The sequence below is a fragment of the Crotalus tigris genome, unplaced genomic scaffold, assembly GCF_016545835.1.
Source record: "Crotalus tigris isolate CLP2741 ecotype Arizona unplaced genomic scaffold, ASM1654583v1 scf7180000017662.1067850, whole genome shotgun sequence".
Taxonomy (NCBI): domain Eukaryota; kingdom Metazoa; phylum Chordata; class Lepidosauria; order Squamata; family Viperidae; genus Crotalus; species Crotalus tigris.
Window position 1 is genome coordinate 674,512 of NW_024096549.1, and position 21,153 is coordinate 695,664.

General features: G+C 35.9%; 1 protein-coding gene across 3 annotated transcripts in view; it reads left to right on the top strand.

The window, feature by feature from the left end:
• B3GNTL1 (UDP-GlcNAc:betaGal beta-1,3-N-acetylglucosaminyltransferase like 1) overlaps positions 1-21,153 on the top strand; it is a 159,134-nt gene that overhangs the window by 42,811 nt on the left and 95,170 nt on the right. For all 3 annotated transcript variants that reach the window (XM_039335837.1, XM_039335836.1, XM_039335835.1), the window contains exon 7: positions 12,767-12,862. In XM_039335837.1, coding sequence (XP_039191771.1) covers positions 12,767-12,862 — 96 coding nt within the window. The remainder of the gene's footprint in view (positions 1-12,766; positions 12,863-21,153) is intronic.

Genomic DNA, 21,153 nt, shown 5'->3' on the forward strand with positions numbered 1-21,153 from the left:
AGGAGCTGGGGCGTCCGTAGGGCTCAGGATTCTCCTCTCCTAAGGAGCTGAGAGTTCTCTTCATCAGGTCGATAGCTTTCTCTAGGATCCAGTCTGAGTACGGTGCCCAGCTTTCTCCCTCTTCACTTGCGTGCAGGGATTTCTCCATCTCCTGCTTCCATTCTGGTTGCTTGGTCCCCCGTCTCAGGGTCACCTTTCTTGATTCCTTTCCCCACTCACTTTTCTTTCCAACACCCATTGACCTGCGAGGCTTGTGGTCCCATGTCTCCACCACTTCTTCTCCTGAGGAATCTGACCTCTCGGATCCCAACATCTGGCAAGGTTCCAGTTGGGTCAGCGGCTCTCTTTCCAGGGAGTTCTCCCCCTTTCTTGCTCCATTGTCTGACATGGTAATTTTTTGCAAAATCCCCCGGCAAGGGTCTCCCTTCCAGGTGGATTAATTTTGCAAGTCCTGTCTAATGTAAGGAACCACCCCACTTTGCATCTTAAGAAGACAGAACTCTTGGAATAATTCTTCCAACAGGAATCCTTTATTAAGAGAAAATGGTTGCAGGAGTTCTAGACAGGACTAGGGGTCCAAGCTCTCCAATTCAAGGTTTTAAGGGGTTCCCCAGTAGCCCCACCCAATCAATCCCCTCTTTCAGCGACAGTCTCAGGCATTACACTTCCATCCCCTTTTCATTACTGCCCGGCTGGATGGAGACTTCAAAGAAACTACATGAAAGGAAATGGCCCCATTCTTATGGTTAGTTCTTTTGCAATACACACATTCAGTTCCTTTGAAGTATACTGAAGGAAGTGAGGGCCATAAAGCCCCTTTGTTCACCCCCTTCTCTTCCTCTTATGGCAGAATCCAGAGAAGGCAGAATTGGGGTTTTCTATATTTGATAACTAGAGATGAAATATAATTGGATTCTGACACAAACAGTGCAGCACAAAAATGGAAGGTTAGACTAGAAAATAAGATCAGCAAGTTAAGATCACATGCAAGCAAGCTAGAACAGATGAAAGAAAAGAAGCTGAAGAACAAGAAGACCAAAGAATACCTACTCAAGAAATACCACTTAGAAACCAGGAAGATCAAGGAAGCACTGGAAATAATAAAGCAACAAATAACAGCTATAGCCAGGAAAATCAGTAGATATGAAGCTCGAATTGCAAACTATAGGCAGAACCTCCAATTTCAATCCAATCAGAAACGTTTCTACCAATCCATCAATGGAGAAACTGCAAGGAATCAGTCAGCACCTGACAAGGAAGAAACAGTGCAGTTCTGGAAGCAGATATGGGATAACCCAAAGAAATACAACAAGGATGCGGCTTGGTTAAAAGAGGTGGATGCAAATAAAACAGAAGTTGAAATGAAAGAACTAGGAATAACAACAAAAATGGTAGAAAAAAGAGCAAAGAAAATCAAAAATTGGTCAGCACCAGGTGAAGATGAACTGCATGGGTTTTGGTTGAAACATCTGTTATACACCCATTGCCAAGCAGTTCAACAACATACTACAAGGAGGAGAAATTGAAAAGTGGCTAACAACTGGGAAAACCTACCTAATAATGAAAAATCCAGCAAAAGGGGCAACACCAGGCAACTACAGGCCAATTACCTGCTTACCAACAACTTTCAAATTACTAACTGGTGTGGTAGCTGATACAGTACAACAGCATCTACTTGAAAACAATCTCTTTCCACCTGAGCAGAAAGGAAACTGCCCCAATAGCAGAGGAACAAAAGATCAACTCCTAATAGACAAAATGATCTTGGAAAACTGCAAGAAAAGGAAGACTAACCTGAATGTGGCATGGATTGACTACAAAAAGGCATTTGACTCTCTGACACATGACTGGATAATCAAGTGCCTAGAAATAACAGGAGTCAGTAGAAACATCAGAAAATTTGTGCAAAGATCGATGGCACAATGGAAGACACAGTTGCAGATCAATGGTGAGAGACTGGGAGAGATTAATATTAAGAGAGGAATATTTGAAGGAGATTCATTGTCACCGTTACTATTTGTTATTGCACTGTTTCCTCTGTCAACAATATTGAATAACTCAGGACATGGCTATCAGACATCAAAAACATCTGCGAGACTATCCCATCTCCTTTACATGGATGATCTGAAGCTGTATGGAAAAACATCATCTGAAATAGAATCGCTGCTCAACACTGTCCATATATATAGCCAAGATATTGTTAATGGAGTTTGACTTGGACAGATGTTCCACACTTACTATCAAACAAGGAAAAGTAGTGAAAACTGAAGGAATCAAGATGCCCCACGAAAATAACATTAAGAGTCTGGATGAGGAAGATTACTACAAATACTTGGGTATCCTTCAAGGTGACAACATCAAGCACACTGAAGTCAAGAAAATGATTAGAGGTGAACATCAAGAGAGTGAAGAAGATCTTAAAGTCCAAACTCAATGGAAGAAATACCATAAAGGCAATCAACACCTGGGCAATTCCAGTCATTAGGTACACAGCTGGAATAGTGGACTGGACTCAAGCAGAACTAAAAGCAATGGATAGGCAGACCAGAAAAATAATGACAATGAATCATGCCCCTTCATCCACACAGTGACATTGATAGACTTTATCTACCAAGGCAAATAGGTGGGTGTGGAATGCTACAAGTACATCAGATGGTTGAAGAAGAAAAAATGGCTTTGGAAGAATATCTGAAGAATAATGATGAAGATGCACTGAAATTAGTATATCTGGAAGGCTTACTGACTACTGGAGAGACCAAACTGGCCTACAAGAAAGACCAAATGAAGAACAGAATAGAGGCATGGGAAGACAAAGAACTACATGGCCAATACATTAAAAAAAAATAGCTGGGAAAGCAGATAATAACAAGACCTGGCAATGGCTAAGAGCAGGAAAATTGAAGAAAGAGACCGAGGGATTAATTCTGGCTGCACAAGACCAAGCCTTAAGGACAAATGCATATAAAGTCAAAATTGAGAAGACAGCAACAGGCAGTAAGTGCCACCTATGCAAAGAAGCTGAAGAAACAGTGGACCACCTGATAAGCTGTTGCAAGAAGATTGCACAGACTGACTAAAAGCAGCGGCATGACAAAGTAGCAACAATGGTGCATTGGAAGATCTGCAATGATCCCACTAGTTTTTGTAAGCAAAAACTGGTGGGATCATAAAATAGAGAAAATCATAGAAAATGATAAAATTAAGCTGCTCTGGGACTTCAGAATTTAAACAGACAAGCACCTGCAACATAACACCCCAGACTTAACAATTGTCAATAAGAAAGACAAAAAAGTCTGGATAGTGGACGTGGCAGTGCCTGGAGAAAGCAGAATAGACGAGAAAGAACTGGAGAAGATAACAAAATACAAAGACCTACAAATAGAAATAGAAAGATTGTGGCAAAAGCAAGCAAGGGTAGTACCAATAGTGATAGGCTCCTTGGGTGCAATCCCAAAACAACTGGAGCACCACTTGAACACTATTGGCATTGAAAAATTCGCTATTAGTCAATTGCAAAAGGCAGCCTTACTAGGAACTGCTTCCATCCTGCGACGATATCTGTAATACCATCAAACATCCACATCTGCCTATCCCAGGTCCTGGGTAAGGACTCGACAGGTAGACAAAATGCCAAATCCAGTCTGAACATCTGGCTGACTGTGCGATGATTGATTATTATTATTATTATTATTATTATTATTATTATTATTATTATTATTAAATATAGCCATTTGTGAAAGCAAGATTTCTTATCTGTTTAAACTTTTTGAGTTCAGATCTTCAGTGGGCAGCTGCTGTGTTAGCTTTACAATGTTCTCCATGTAGACCTGAGGCAAAGGAAATCATTTCAAAGCCAAATCTCTCCTGCAGTTTTCAAGCTGATCGGGTATATGGCTTTGGCCCTGGCCCATTTCTACAGCAGTCATTAACTATAATCATGAACACATGAAAACATGACTTTTCTTCAAAGTAAAATAAAAGGGGGCAGCTTATTGGTGAAATCTTAGAACTTCCTTCTAATTTTCCTTTTGTTTTTACCTGCGGCAGCACTTCTGAAACTCATTTAATTTGCATTCCATCATAATCTAATACAGCTTGCAACTTCTTCATTCCAAGCCACTATGGAATGCTTTCACCTATTATGTTGAATTTTTGAAAATTTGTTGCTCCAGATTCCTTTTGACTTCTACTGAATTGTATCATTTTGTGCTAAACATATGTGTTATATTAAGTTATGAATGGGCGAAGTATTTCTTAATTCTTCTTAATAATATGAATACCTGAACCTTTTTAAAACTTTAATTGATATACTAAGCTTGATTGCAACTGATGGAAAGAAATACTCTTGTATTCAATGTTGAATTGTGAATAAAGACAAATTTATGTGTCCCAGGATAACGTTGCAGGAGCCAATCTGAGTTGGTCACTGGGATTAAAGGTTTATTTTGTCAAGCTTTTAGGCTCATGCTGGAGCCTATCCTCAGGGAACTTGTTTCTCTCTTCAGAAAGTTGAGTTGTCCTTATGTATATTAGAAATAAAAAGAAAAAAAACCCTGAAAAAAGCCAGTAGCTAATCACTTCCATATCACTGGCAAGACAACTGTGTAGGAGTGTTAATATAGTCATTTGGAGCTGAGCTTGATTTGTGAATGTCTATATCTTTCTAATATCTTTGAGTGTTTGTGTTAAATGTTGTTTATTTCAGGCTTACAAGTATCGGTTCACCATTTTGTGGAAAATTACATTCACATATTTTTAAAATCTAACGATGGAATAACAGTGCTCAGAGAAAATGTGAATCTAAAAAATAATTTGATTCTTGTTTGTTCAAGAATGAATAAGAATGATTCATATTAAATGCAGATCAAACTAAATTTCTTTCCATTCCTAATATATGGATAATGTGACATTGGAACAACAAAAATTGTGTATGACCCTGCTTTCATTGTAGTTTTTGGTCTTCTGTCTCTTTATCAGATGTTTGGTACATGCTACAGGTAGTCCTCTACTTATGAGCATTTACTCAGTGACTGTTTGAAATTATGGTGTTGACTTAGGACTCCTGACAGAAGTTGCTGCAGTGGACCTATGGTCACATCAGTAAAAATAAGGTGCTTGGCAATCCACCTTATCTTATAACTGACCACAGGACCCTGCAGTGGGCCTATTTGTCTTCCCCATTCTGCCCAGCTAAGTCGCCACGGGCCTTTGGAACTGCATCCCACCCCACTGGGCTCTACCCCCTTCTTCCCATCCCCCTTCATGGTTCATCCACTTATCTTTCTATAGTTCTTTCTCTTCTCTTCCACTGCCCAGTATCTGGACTTTTTTTTGTCTTTCTTGTTGACAGTTGTTAAGTCTAGGTGTTCTGTGGCAGGTGCTTGTCTGTTTGAAATCTAAAGTTCCAGAGCACTTTAACTTCTTCATTTTCTATTACTTTGCCTATTTCATAGTACCACCAGTTGTTGCGTGAGGGCAAATGACATTTCTTAACAGATCTTTCAGTGCATGATTGTTGCTACTTTGTCATAGTCTTACTTGCAGTTAGTCGTATGATCTTCCAGCAACTAATTGCTGTAGATTGTCTACTGTTTCTTCAGCTTTTTTGCAAAGGCATCATCTGCTATCTATTGCTGTCTTTTCAACTCTGATTCTGTATGCTTTTGTCTTTAAGGGTTGCTCTGTGCAGCCAGAATTTGCCCTTCTGTCTTTTTCTTCAACTTTCCTGCTCTTAGCCATAACCAGGTTTTGTTGTTATCTCCTCTGCCTGTTTTTTTTGTTTTGTTTTGTTTTGTTTTAGTATACTGGCCATGTGTTGTAACATTTTGCCTTGCCATTTCTTTTTTCTGTTCTTTATTTAGTTTTTCATGTAGGCCAGTTGGTCTCTCCAGTACTCCATAAGAATTCATGGTATATTAGTTTCAGTGCATCTTCTTAACTGTTCATCAGATATTCTTCTAATGCTCTTTTTTCTTCTTCAACAGTCTGGTGTCCTTGCAACATTCCACTCCCACTTGTTTTCCTGGATAAGTAGAATCAAAATCACTGTGTGGATAAAGGGTGTGATTCATTATTATTTTTCTGAGCTTTTCTATCCAGGCCTTTTAGTTTTATTTTATTTTATTTCAGCTGTGTATTATGTATTAATTGCCTTGATAGTATTTCATACACTGGGTTTGGAGTTTAAGATCTTATTTACTCTTATGATATATTCACTTCTATCCTTCTTCTTGATTTCAGTATGTTTGATGTTGTCAGCTTGAAGGATGTCCAGGTATTTATACTGATTGTCTTCATCCAGACTTTGATGTTATTTCCATAAAGGCATCTTGATTCCTTAATTTTTCACTATTTTTCCTCTGTTGATGGTAAGGATGGCACATTTGTTCAGTCCAAACTCCGTTGCAATATCTTGGCTGTATAATATATAATATATATACAGTGTATATATGTACAGTGTTAAGCAGAGATTCTATTTCAAATGGTGTTTTTTTCAAACAGCTTCATATCTCCATGTATTAATTTCTGGAAACATAAAATGCAACAGTTACACTCCTTCTTCCATCTTTAGGCTTTTTGTATGTTCATTACTTAGGCAGCAAGGATTTCAAAGGAGTTCAACACCCACAGTTGAAGGTCAGAATTTCAAAAGGTCTTGGATAGATCAAAGAGGATAGGCCAAACTTCAAAGGAACTCAGTATTTATTTATGGGTCAGGAGCGTATCTAGTAATCTGCTTTTCATGTAGGGATTTAGTTTAGCATTCGTTCTTGATAAAGTTGCATTTTACCTTTAGGAGGTGATTTGAAAGAGAATGATAAATTTGGAGTTTGGATACAGGCCACAGATCTCTTACATCCTGGACATAAACTTTTCAACTTCTTCCCTCAAGATGACACTATAGGGCAGGGGTAGGCAACCTTGGCTCTTTTATGACTCATGGACTTCAACTCCCAGAATTCCTGCACCAGCCATGCTGAGGGGAAAAGGAGATGTTTCCAAGCTGAGCCATGCTGGCTCAGGAATTCTGGGAGTTGAAATCCATGAGTCATAAAAGACTCATGGACTTGTGTCTAGTTGTTCTAGAACAACTAGACACAAGGACAGTTTTTCCCCCCATGCCGTCACTCTGCTTAACAACTAATTCCTACAAAACTGTCAAACTACTTAATAGAGCTGTATTACTATTCTCATATTACCTATTACCTATCCTTCTTACAATTATAACCTTGTTGCTTGTATCTTACAATTTATATTGTTTTTAGTAATCTACTATAATTAATGTTGTTTGCTTAGCTAGTATTCTATGACTATCACTAAGTGTTGTATCTTATGATTTATGATGAAGTGTTACATTTTATGATTTATGATGAATTTATTTTTATGTTGTTTATGATCATGATTTATCACTATTACTTGTATGTACACTGAGAGCCTATGCACAGGAGACAAATTCCTTGTGTGTCCAACCACACTCGGCCAATAAAGAGTTCTGTTCTGTTCTGTATAGCTGTACTGTATAGCTTAAGGAAGCTTCCTGATCACATATGATTTGCATCGTGTATTTGCTTTGACTTGATATTTTTTGAAACTTCTTCTTTCAAAACATATTTTGGGATCTTTTTTTAAATAGTGGGCTTTCAAATAAAGTCCCATGATATTCTTAAGATAGAATTCCTTATAAAATTACAGTCTGATCTGCAGTGGTTTTTATAAGGCAAATTTACTAATATTTTTTGTAGTTGTTCCAAGATATCTTTTGTTCATAACAAAATTATTAGTTACACAACAAAAGACTGAGATGGGTAGTTACGTGTTTCTCAGAGGTTTAGAAAGTTTAATAGATTATAGTGAAATGGTTAGCATTTTGTAGCATCTTCATGTCATTCTTTCCTACAGTAGGTTTTAATACAAAGAAGTTGAGGCAGAGGTTATTAGGGGTTTACTTGTATAGCACTGTTTCTTTAGTTTAACTTTAAAACACTTAAAGTAGTTTAAATTCAGTGGTACAGTAGTCTCTTAATGTTTTTCTTTAAAACTGATATTTTTATGCTGGTAATTGCTTCTTTGCTTTCTTTTAATTCCATTAGTGGTAAATACAGAAAGAAAAATAAAAAAAATGTGAATAATAGTATCATGATCATGGAGTAAAAAGTAGATGAAACAATGCATGAGATTTTCAAATTCAAATAATTGTAATTATATTGCTTAAAAATAGCTCTTTGGTTGTTCTTAGAAAGGTGGTATAAATTGCTTTTAATTTAATTTTAAGTGAATAAATTCTGCTTTTTATAAATTTTAACAGAAATGTTTCACATTTAGGAATTGCAAGAATTATAACAAATTGTTGGAAAGTATGTTGGAATGCCATGCAACTGTTGGTTGTTTTACTCCTGTACTTGGTGATAGAAGGTAGTGGTTAATATTCATTTTCAAGGGGTTGTTAATCTTCATTATTTTAACCAAGATCCTGATGGAATTTATAGATGACAGAGTTACTATTTTTACACAATGCCTAAAACTATTTATTTAACAGATTGTCACAACATATATAATTTTTAAATAGTTTTTGGTACATGATAAGATCCTACTATTCTCAAGAATAGTCAACACACTAGGTTTCAAAAGCGGGCAATCAATAGAAGTAATTCTTTAGTCAGTAATCAGCAACATGACAAAGAGGTTTTTCTTTTAGATTCAACAGGAAATTTAGGAATGATATTTTGATGAAGGAGACTTTTCTTATATTTTATCAAAAAAGTAAAACCCAGCAATCAGAGAAAGTTGTTGAAGTTCTGATTGAATAAAAATGTTCCAATAAGCTTTTTAAAATAGTATAAGGATTATACTTTCTTTCAAAAGTTGTTTGTTACCTGTGAACAAAACTTGTAACCTCTGGAATTTTTTATCATGATGAGCTAAGATACAGGGAACAAATGGTAGGTATCAAACTTCATATGCATTTTTTCTCATCCCATAGTAGAATATTATCTATCTTCTGTGTTTTGAGATCCTTCTCTTAAATAATAGTGGGATGCTTAAGTAACAGTATTAGAATAATTCTCAATAGTTCTGTATGTTTTACTTTAATATTTAAATAGACACTGAATATTGTTACTAAGAACAGCAGATCAGTTTCCCCAAATAATTACCTTAAATTGTAGTATGTTGAAATATGTTATTTTGAGAAGAGGCTTAAAATATATTAAATAAATAGAATTTTAAAGTTGTTAGTCTGAATAACAACTAAACAATAATAAACCCAATATGGAAATCTTCTGAGCTATAATATCTTCGGATATTAAGTTGTAAGGACTATGTTCATGGACAAGCTGTAATAATGTCTATATTATGTGAATATAATATCATATGAATTGGTTGCCATGCTGAAAATTAACATAACTAGATGAGAGAAAAAGATGGTGGGCTATATGGGACATACATGTCTCCCGATTAGAGGAGGATGGAAACTAGTATTCACTGTGATGCCTTTCATCTGTTCAAATCTGTGCATATGCATGCAAACACACAGACACACAAATAAATTTCTTTTGGGAAAACTATGGAGCCTTAATATTTCTGAGTTCTGTTCTTTGTCGACTACTTCATGCTTAGTAAATCTTGTTGTTAATAATTCAGCAACTTTTTATGATCGTCTGTTAGTTCTGAAACAGGAAGTTTTAAAATGAGTTTTCTTCTGAATATGCTGCCTTTTAGAAATGTATTAACAAAAATGCTTGATAGAAATCAATTAGCTTTTCTTAAAACCCAGATACTTTTGTTGATCTGATTCACAAATAGCTAGTGGATAACAATATCTTGTGCTTTCTAGAAGCCTTAATATGGTTTCTTGATATTTTAAAGATACAAACTTGGCTACAACCTGGCTACTTTTCATTAATGTCTTTAATATTTTGAGTGGACTAGCTTATACATTGTACTTTAATTGGAAATCTGGTTTTAAAAAAGCCACAGCTAAGACTAATCTGTCACCTCCTGGCAGCTGTTCATTAATTTGTATTTGTGTAGCTTTGGCCGGGTCAGTCTGCTTTGTGTACAAAAGCTAAGCTTTCTTATCTTTTTCTAAAGAAATGCCTTTCAGATCAGCAGAATTGTGTTTGCCCTGCACTTCGTATTTGTTTTTATCTATTCTTCTGAATTATCCCATGTATAATTCTCATATTCGTCTGATTTATTTTATAAAATTCATGAAATAAAAAATGAAGGTAAAAGAAAAAAACCTTTTAGGTACAAGCAATATCTTATTCTTAAATGAAAAAATCTGCCATTAGTTTAGAATGATCTGTGCTTTAAAATAATGCTTCTTTAAATGGATACAATACATGGAAGCCTTATTCTGATGGAATTTGAGCAAGCAGTGCTTTTCTTGTTATAAATATTTAGTATAATTCTTATTCAGTGACTCCTTCCACCTTCCTTCAGTGTCTCAGTATTTCTATTTAATAACTGATTGGATTGATGGCAACTGATATGCTCAAATCAGAGTACTTATATGATACTGCAAATAATATATGTTCGTTATATTTGGTGGTTTGTAATTTGTAACCCCAGTACGTACTGAGGATGAAAATTCTACAGGTAATCTTTGATTTAAACAACTGCATGTTTAGTGACCGTTCAAAATTACAGCAATTGAAAAACGTGATTTTCAACCATTCTTCACACTTATGACCATCACAGTATCCCTGCAGTTATTCATCCAAATTTGGGCACTCAGAAATCAGCGTGTATTTACAATGATTGCAGCATCTTGGGGTCATGTGATTTCCATTTGTATCCTTCCCAACCAGCTTCCAACAAGCAAAGTCAGCAGGGAAATCAGAAACATACCATGATATCAGGGGTTTTCTCAAGCTCTTTGAAACAGTGAATAATATTCTTGCAAAATCCTTTATAATTAGAAGAGGAATTAGCGTTCAGAAATCTCAGCAATTGAATACTTTCACTTTAGCACCCAATTTATTTTTAAGTTATTAGGGCAGGAACTTCTTCATTCTCGCAGTAAAAACTATTTGAAGAACAAGAGAATTGACTAATGGTTTTTCCTAATACTGGAGGAATGTGCAGGTGTTCTGAATTTTGCAAATCATTATTTACTTTCTAAGGTTCTGAATAGTCTCTGATAGATACATTTGACAGAATATACTGTAGCATTTTAATAAGCAAACTAATTAATTAAATGTGAACTGGTAACAGTTAAATAGTTACATAGTAGCTGACTGAAACAAGTGAAATTTCAAGAAGGATACTACAAAATTAAATCTTTGATACACCTTAACATTTATATCTCTTATTGGGATTATGAAGTGTAGTAAATGCTTATCAAATTTGCCACTAACATAACTTTAGGTGAGATAGTAATATCAGAGAATGGTAATTAAATTCAAGCTGATAGCATAGAGTAAAATGTTGAAAATAACAGTGAAAATTGACAGAAAGATGCAAAATTATTTACTTAGAAAGCAAATCAAGTGCATAGAATAGGTAAAATCTGATTTGAATTGCTTACTCTGAGGAGGGAGTTGGATGCAGTGGTCTGAACGGTCTTTCAGTTGCATGGTTATATGAAAAACTAATTTCATGTTTGTTTCAGTTACTATTATATGAGGGCAATTTGGAAATAAACCTCTGGTTATCAATGACAGACACTCGCAGATACAGAACTTTTATTATATACATTAGAAAACTACATTACATTATTTTTTGACATAATCGCCATTCAAATTGAAGCACTTGTCATAACATCTTACAAGGTTTGAAATTCTTTAGTAGTAGTCGCTGGGCACCAAATCTGGGCTATGGGAGAGGTGATCAAAAACATCCCAACAGAACTGCTTCAAAAGTTCTTGGGTGCATCTAGCAGTACGTGGGCGAGCATTATCATGAACCAACACCACACCAGAAGTCAGCATGCCCTGATGCTTGTTATGGATGACTCGTCTGAGTTTTTGTAATGTTTTACAGTAGACTTCTGAACTGATGGTCAAACCACACTCCAGGAACTTCACCAGCGGTACTACTTTGGCATCTTCACATTTGGCGGGATTTTCTATGGCATTTGTCTGCCATTGATAACCAAACAGAGGTTTATTTCCAAATTGACCTTATACTTTAAAGCTAAGCCTGCCATGTAGATAACTTGTTTTTAATTTTGGAAAGAAAATATTTTGTAATAATAAATAATACATAAATTAGCTAATAATTTATTGTTAAGCTAATAAATTATTGTCATGTGCAATAACTTGTAAATGATGGAAAATAGTACAAAAGAAACACTAATTGTATAAAGTATGTATAATCATTGTAATTATTTTTAGATTTATTTATTTGTTAAATTTATTTGTTGCTTATCTCATCATAGAGCTATTCCAGGTCGCTTACAATAATAAAAAGGAAGAAAAATGAAAAGACCTGTAAATAGAACAGAATATTGAAAACATATCCTTCATTTTCTAATGTTGCTAATATTGCATAATAATATTGCATAGTAATAGCTAATCAGTTGCTAATATTACAACTATTATAGTGATGTTATACTATGTTGTGAAAGGTGTGGTAATACTGATTTTGACCCCATTAAGATAAAAACCAATGACATGAATCTGATTTGCTAGAATCTTTATGCAATCTTCTGTAGTTCAAAGACTATTTAAAAAAAAAACCTTCAGCATATTTTTTTAAATACTTTTCCCATTTTTGGTTGTGTTATCTGCATTCATGAAAATGTTTTTGTTTCTATTTTTAGATTATAGGTTGCCAAATTAAGAGAGAACCAGCAGAAGCAACTCAGCGCTATACTAGGTGGATTAATAATTTAACACATGAACAGCTTCTTACTCAGGTATTTGGATATATTTGTACAATTTGATATTTGCTTTGTCTGCTTTGAACATGGAAACAGGATATTTAAAACCATCTGAAAGTAGGACATAATCCCATTCTGCTCACACATTGTTTCTTTTTGTACATCCCTCTTCAAAATATGCACTGTACATCTCTAGGATAGATTTGGATGAATGGGGTTAGGGAAGAAATAGAAATGAGATAATCTCTTTCTTCCAGATCCACTGATGGAATTCTGTCAGCAGAAAATCTGAGCTTGATTCTGCTTAGAATAATACAAAGGCATGCATACATAAGTAAGTGGATCAAAGCAGCATTTCAGGGAATGAGGAATAGGCAAATATGAATTAAAATTGTTAATAAAAACTATACATACATAAACAGTTTGTTAATTATCTTCTTAACTTTATTTAAAATCATGTGCAACCATAATTAAGATTCTAACATAATTAAAAGTGCATAACTTTGTATTTTATTAGATGTTATGGGAAGCAAATTTGTAGTGGCATAGTTGGTTAAGGAGACATAAGTCTCTCTGAAACCATAATGCTTATTTGTGATTCTTCATCATTTATTCTTCTTTGACTCTGAAATCATTTTTGGATTTTTGTAGCTCATGTTAAGGATGGATGTGGATGGGTGGTAAGGATGGATGTGTGGATGGATGTAACTCATTTTTTGCTATTTTAAATTGCTTTAGGATATGATAATGCAGAATAGAACTGTAGTTGGTAAATTCAAAAAGAGAAAGAGAAAGCAGAGAGAGAGAGAAAGAGAGAGAGAAAGAGACCGTCTTTCTGATTCCTTTTGAGGTTGCTTCCAGTAAGTAGATAGAAGAACTGATGTTTTATTTATCTCAGTGTTACCTTACTGTCTCTAAACTTTTTGTCACCAAAGTCAACCAAAAATCCTATTACAAAAAGTAGTAAAAGCAGAAAAACACCATTACAAACCCTTGCTTTGTACCATTCTCCTTTAGTATTTACAGTATTTAGAAAATTGATTGTCCTCCAACTCACTGACAGTGACTGCGTGTGGCTTACAGAAATAAAACCCCAATACGAAACTCAATTAACCCTTCCTCCCCCCACCAGCAATAAGAATCAACCCAACCTGATGTCTCTTTTGTTACACATTTAACCTGCATAATATTCTGGAAACTTCTATAGCTTCGCTGAAAGATGTTTCACCTAGTAACTGTAATCTACCAAATGTCCTAGGCCCCCCATTTTGAAGAGGAGAGCAATTGCTTATTTTGATCTTAGCTTCTCTTCCTCCTTCCCTCCCTTCTTTTGTCCCTAAAAGAATCCTTGTTTGTAACCTAAATTTCTTTTATTACTTATCTCTATCTCATTTTCTTCCTTGAGGCCTATGGCCCTAAACGTATTATTTTCAAAATGTTCTGACAGTGAGAACAGGCAGGCAGTCAAAACTATTTGTTCAGCCGTAAGTACCAATCCTCTCACCTCTCTACCTCCCTCAGGGGCCATAAAAGCAGCTAACATAACCTTCACTTTCAACTGAAATAGAACTCCTTTCGACTATACTATTGTTATACAGGAAGTATAAGATATTGAAGCACTGAAAGCCTAGTTTGATCCTTTCTCCCCAGGGTAGAAGTTGTTCCCTATCTTGATTACAGTTCCCTCCTTAAGAGCTCCCAGTATTGACCACACCAAATAAATTCTTCTCATCGCAGCCTTGAATATTAATAAAGCATAGATTAAATGCTGAGAAGATAATTAGGAAGACTGACATTGGGTTAATTTCCATGTAGAATTCTTGGTGCTTAAAATCTAGATCATTTGGGAGTTGGGTATCCAGTTTGGAATTGCTGCTGTTGAGATGCTTTTATAAAACAATGATAGGAGTAGGGGTTTCTTTCGTATAGGTAATGACATTATTTGATATCAGGAAAGCATTAATTGTCACAAACAGTCTAAGAACCATTTCCTAGATGGATATCCAGTTTATTCAGGATGATAGCTAGATTACAGCTTCCTTTTTGTCTATTTTATTATTTAATTGTGTAGCTCTTTGATGGATCCCTGTGGAGATTTTCACATCCAGGTCATGGTTGTCCCAAATATTCTTTTTCCAAAAGGCAACTGGATTTTCTTGGTGTTTCTTTTGAAAATGTTTCTCTTATCATTCTGAGAACTGAAGAAACTGCTTGGATGAGAAGTGAAATGATTTCAAAGAAAAAAAGATCAAGAAAGTCCAGTTGCCTTTTGGACACAACAGATTTTTTGTGACTTTGATAGATACCATTCTACAAGTGGAGAATTCAATCTAACTCTGATACTAAGATAGCAATTTCTGATCCACCTGCTTGTGATATATCTTTTATAATATTAAAAATAAGATGACTGTCTGTTAAGGGACAACTTTAATGTTTGATATTTATTTATTAGATTTTGTCCCGCTCGCCTCAAAGGGACTCTTATAGAATGCTTAAGATGTTGTTTAGATCTTTAAAAAATTATTAACCAATTACTAGTTTATAGTAAAATTTTCTCAGTTTATGAATTCTGAATTTACACCAAAGCACTGTATGATACTGTGGTTTTAAAATATTTGGGGCCAACTATCTTCTGTGGCAGATTATATGTTTGTAATCTGCCTTCATTTGCTTATTAATCAGTGGTTATTCTAAAAGTACAGTTTGTTCAGCTACCTCATAGTTTGAGAAGTAATATAATCACCAAGGAGGGGAGGAGGGCCATACATGGCTTCTGTGGTGAGGCAAAATGTTAGCCATGCCTTAGCCCCAAAGGAAATGCAAGTGGTTGTAAGGCATCCGGAATATGAAGAAGGAGGAAGTGGTCTGCTTCAGGCTGCTGCAGAGCTTTTGGGCATTACCCTGTGGATGAACTGGCTTCTCTGATGTGGGCAAGTGCGATCTGATCTTGCAGAAAAACAAGCAGCATGCACGTTTCAAAATCTACTGTCATATGCACTTGGCTAGCAAACAAAGCAAAACGAAATGCCGTGTAGGAGTTGCTGCTTTCTTAAAAAGAGCTTATTGAAACAGAAACTCTGTAAAATGGTTAGCTTTTGTTATTTATGGGGAATTTTCTTCAATTTTTCATGCTAGCCCACATATAAATTACTTCACACTTATAACCAGCACCTGTTATCAGAAGGAAATCATTCATATAAAGCACTTTTGAGATCTATAGGACTGTTAGCTTCAAGGTTGTGTTTCTGCTGGTAGTAGATTAAAGTTTATTTTATGAGGGAATATTTTAGTAGCTACTGTGAAGGAGTAAATGAATGATCCTGCAATGGAATTTAAAAACAAAACAAAAAAAAACCTTAACCACTAACCAATCAATTAATAAAAAAATCCTCATGGTGAAAGTATCCTCCTTTTTGTTTGTTACCAGATTTCCTGCTAATTATTTATGTATCTAAATAGAATTGCTTCTTTTCATTTTCTTTCTTTAAAATAATGCTCCTGCTGATTCAACATGCCAGTGCTTCCAAACTCTTTCCTACGTTACCCGAAACCACTTCTCAGAAAGTCTTTATTTAGATTGTGATTTGATAATGCATTAATGTACAGTTAACCAAGGAAATAACACTTTTACCTAATTTTGGGCGATTTTTAGATTTGGGAAGCACTGCCATATACAGAACATGACTGGACTGAAATGTTCTTTATTCAAAGGAAATAGGCAGTGCCTCCAGGTGTGTCTTTTCCTATACATTTGTCAATTTAATAGTGCTCTCTTATTGGCCAAATGACATTGACTGGTAATTCTTGAAAATGTGTTTTACATTTTAGGTTGCAATGTTTCTGATATGTATGATTTACTGTTATATTTCCATATTTGCAATTGTACTTTTGTGTTGGTTTTTTATTTTCTTTTTGTGTTTTGTTACTGTACTTTGACATGTTCTGTTTTAAAATAATTATGCAGCACAATTACCTACTTCATAGGTAATTTCATAAACATGTGATAAATTATCTACTATTCATTAACTGTAACTGTTCTGAGCCCTTATGGAAAGGGTAGGTTCTAATTTTATACATAAACTAAAGTACTTCTTTCTCTAAATTTTATCTTTAAGTAATATTTACAACTTCCTTAGTATGGTCAGGAAGGCCTGAAATGTTCTATTCTCCATGTCAAAACCATAGCGTAGGCTGCTCTGATAAATGTGTGCCTAGTATGTTGTCATGGGGGAGTGGATTTTTTGGAACACTATGGTCTTTTCTTTTGTCCTATTCATAGCCTTCATAAAATAATCCCTGCTGTTGAAATTTAACAGATTGTACATTCTTTTTTCTTTCTTTCAGACTCATTTGTAGTTTGCAGTATTATTTTTCTTGAATTTAACCTTCAGTACTAGAGACCAGGTGATTTAAAACCAGTGGTAGCTAAATTTAATCTCAGTACAAATGTGAGGACTATATTGTTAATTCTAGTCCTGGCTTAGATATAAAAGCCAGCTGGGTGACTTTGAGTCAGTCACTATCTCTCAGCCCAATGTACCTGACAGGAATATGTTTGAGGGGAAAATAGGAGGTGAAGGAAGGTATAGCCACCTTGAGTTATTTATATAAATAATAAAGGCAGGATATAAAAAAAATAAAATAAAAATTAAATAATTCCCATTGCATCAGTAAAATAGTTCAGTTTTTTTCCTGAATCTATTTTACATAACTCTTTGGTATTTGGTATAACTATATCCTTTACATAAAGATACATTCCTATTATGTTAGCAGTAAAGTCCTTTGAAATGTTCCATCATAGACATCAACATTTTTAGTAATAGCACTACTAGTATTGCTGGTGAGCAACAGCCAGGAGTAATTTACTTAAATTAGGATATCCTAATTAGAGCACTCTTTTTATGGAACATTCTGCAAATGAATAGATGATTCAGTGACAAAGATGATTTTTCTATGCACAGTTGGGGGTTGTTGTATTATCAATCAACAATAAATCAATTGTTTCCATCATATTTTGTCGTAGTTGAAAAAGGACAAATTGAAGAGCTATGCCATCGTTCGTATTTCAGGATTTCTTCTTATTTGATAAATATTCCACACTTGGAAATCATGTACAGTAGCAACTCAAGCTTATTCATCCTCTAAAATATTCTAGCCTACCTTTCCTATTTTTGTGGTATTTAAAAAAAACTCTCATCAATGACAATATAAGACTCTAAGTGAAATCTGCTTTGGATTATGTATATTTTCAAAAACATACACGCTTTGGTTTGGAGAAGGTAGGAGAGAGCTTTTGGTTATAAAATTATGCATGGATCTGCCCAGCAGATGTTGGCAATTGCAAAAGGGAACAGAGGCCATTCTGTGGTCAGCCAGCATGCTTCATTTCACGTGGGCAGATCAAGGCTCAGAGCTGCAACTATTTCCTCTTAGCACGCTGGGTGACAGTGTGAGCAGCCTGTGTGGGCAACAGCCCAGTTAACTCATACAACCTCATTTTTGTAATTAATCTCTCTTTTTCTTTTTTCTTTTAAATTAAAAATTTCTGTCTCCTGTTCAACAAAAATGGATTTTAACCAAAAAAATAATAATTACTACATTTGAAAAATGCTTTTTCTGCCTAATGAAACAAAAAGCATTCTTTTAACATGGGATGATAATTGGCTGTATGAGGCAAACGTTCATGTTTTGAATAGAACTGGAATTTGAAAGAGCAACAGTTTAATTCTTGAAATGTTTTCTTAAACACAAATCCACCGAGTTAAATGTGATGCATAGAAAATCTTTGTAAGTAGAAGTAGTGTATACCTTTTTTTAATGAAAATTATCAGCACTTTTGATCAGTGACGTCATCAAAGTAAACAAGCCCACGTGCTGATTACGTCAACAGGGCACAGCCCTAAAAGGAAGTGACGTGCTCAGCCCCCACCCTCCGGATGTGACGTTTTGGCCTAATCCCATCAAGATCCTCTGGGTACATGATTAGGTTAACCCTAGACTAATTCTATGGACATTCAAAACCAAAAAGAGCTAAGTAAAGTGAATAATTAGCAGAGGCCTGTGTTTTTGGGGAACAAGCCCTACTTTGGGGAGCTGTTAACCCTAGACTATTTCTATGGACATTCAAAACCCAAAAGAGCTAAGTGAATAATTAGCAGAGGCCAGTGTTTTTGGGAAACAAGCCCTACTTTGGGGAGCTGTGAAATAAAAAATAAAAAAGGCTTTTTATTTCTAATCATTCTAGCCTAACGATGCTTTTCATTTTTGTGGAGTTTTAAAAATCAGTGCCTCAAAAGCTGGGGAAAAAGAAGCCCCTGAAAGGCAGCCAGAGCCTGCATTTAACCCCTTTTTTCTAAAAGATATTTCCGCGTTTCTAGGGTCCAATTTTTCTTAACCCTAACAATCCCCAACTGCTCTACCCCAATCTCCTTTTTTCTCTCTGCACCAGACACACAATAATCATCTACCAAATCTTTCAAGCTGTCAAAATTAACCTTGTTGCTATTACCACAGTTTAGCGTGATCCCCTTCACTTTTAGCACCGTTTCCCCGTTGGACAAAGCATAAGCATACGTTTTGGGACCAGCCGCAACAAACTCTGTTATCGTAGTGTTTGGTGGAATCTCACTTGTCAGCTGTCCTAAATAATCACCCAAAGGAGGTGTCCACGCCCCCTCTCTACTTACAAAAATGACTGAATCGGTGTCATGGTACAGGCACCTATCGCCCAGCCCATCCAGTAGTCTGTATAATTCCAGCCGGGCATAAGCAGTAGTAAAGCTGGCGATAAATACATTAGTGCATGTCGATTTGGTGGGGTGGTTCTTGGCTGTTTTCCATGTCACAACGGCTGTCTCTGTATCCACAAACTCACATGAGGAAACATCATAATAGGGCACAAAAAGGTATTTGAATAAATCCTCAGGGTTTGTCACCACGGATGTGGTCAGGTGATTGGTGCTCTGACCAAACTTGCCCCACAGCGAATTTAAAAACAGCTTGGCAATCTGTCTTTTAGCAGGATTTACTTCAATGTGGTCACGTCGTAAGCGGACACCTTCCATCTTTTCATAATCCTGAATATATTGCTCTTCATCCTGTTCTGTTTTGCACCAGTCAGGGTAACCACTGGCCTCCTGTTTCTGTCTGAGATGCGTGTTCATATAACCTGAAAATAGCTCATTTGATGTTCTTTCAAAATGCCAGATCTCATAGATTTCAACAATTCTGTAACCTTTTTCTAAAGCTACATTCAATTCAATGGTACACCATGTCCCAGTCAGAGCTCTTTCCTCATCATTGTGTTTACAGGGGGTGGTTTGCAGTTTTTCTGTGCAGGTTGCGCACAAACTAAACATTAATTTGCCCCCTGATTTGTGGGGTAGGATTGGGAAATAGAGATTCCTTGGTGGGTACACTTTGACTTTGGCCAACCCAAAATATTGCTTTATGTCCCCAAAGTTTTGGTAGATGATTTGCGGATGGCCAATTGGGTACTCCTTGGTCTTATTCACAAACGGGTACAAACTGGTGAAATCATAGTATAAGATTTGTTCACCGGGTTTTGGTTTGTAGTACAGGCATGTAGCATTTGTTCTACCACCAAAAAAAGCATCTCGAGGATTCAAAGGAGTTGGGAGCTTATTCTCAACTAGAAACTGCTTCAAAGAGGTGTCATCCTCCACCATGGCCCTCCATTCATGTTCCCAGATGCAGCGCACAGCATACCCCTGGCCCCTGAGGTACTCTTCTTTAATCTTAGTACGGTTGTGCAGGCCTCCATATGTTGAATCAAGTAATTTGTTGAAGTCTTTTTCAGAGTAGCAGACAGGGCACCCATGAAAAAAACACCCGTGAAATTCAAAAGCTGTGGGAGTTCCATTTATGACAGCAAAACCATCCAAAAAATATTTGCCTACTTGCTTTTCACCCCCCTTCAGAGCATGCTGGATATTGAGATTCTCAGTGTGCTCTATATGCAACAACCATTGAATCGCTGGAGCTGAATACCTTTTCTGTGTCTTGTGATAATTGTCCAAAGGAGCTAATGCAATGGTATAGCTCTTCAAATACATGAACCGGTACTGGGCCATACAGACAGATGCCAGTGTGATATGCTGGAAGGGGTCAATGCCTCGAATTGCTATCTCCTCAACAATATCCCCCCCGATCCCCCTGAAACACTCTCGCTCAGTCATTTCCATCACCTGTTCCCTAAATCGAATACAGGCCTCTCTTAATATATCTACATCTTGTCTGCAATAGTAAGCCAGAGCCTTCTTTAGTTTAAACACAGTACCTGTATTAGCAGAGTGCCATTTCATGAA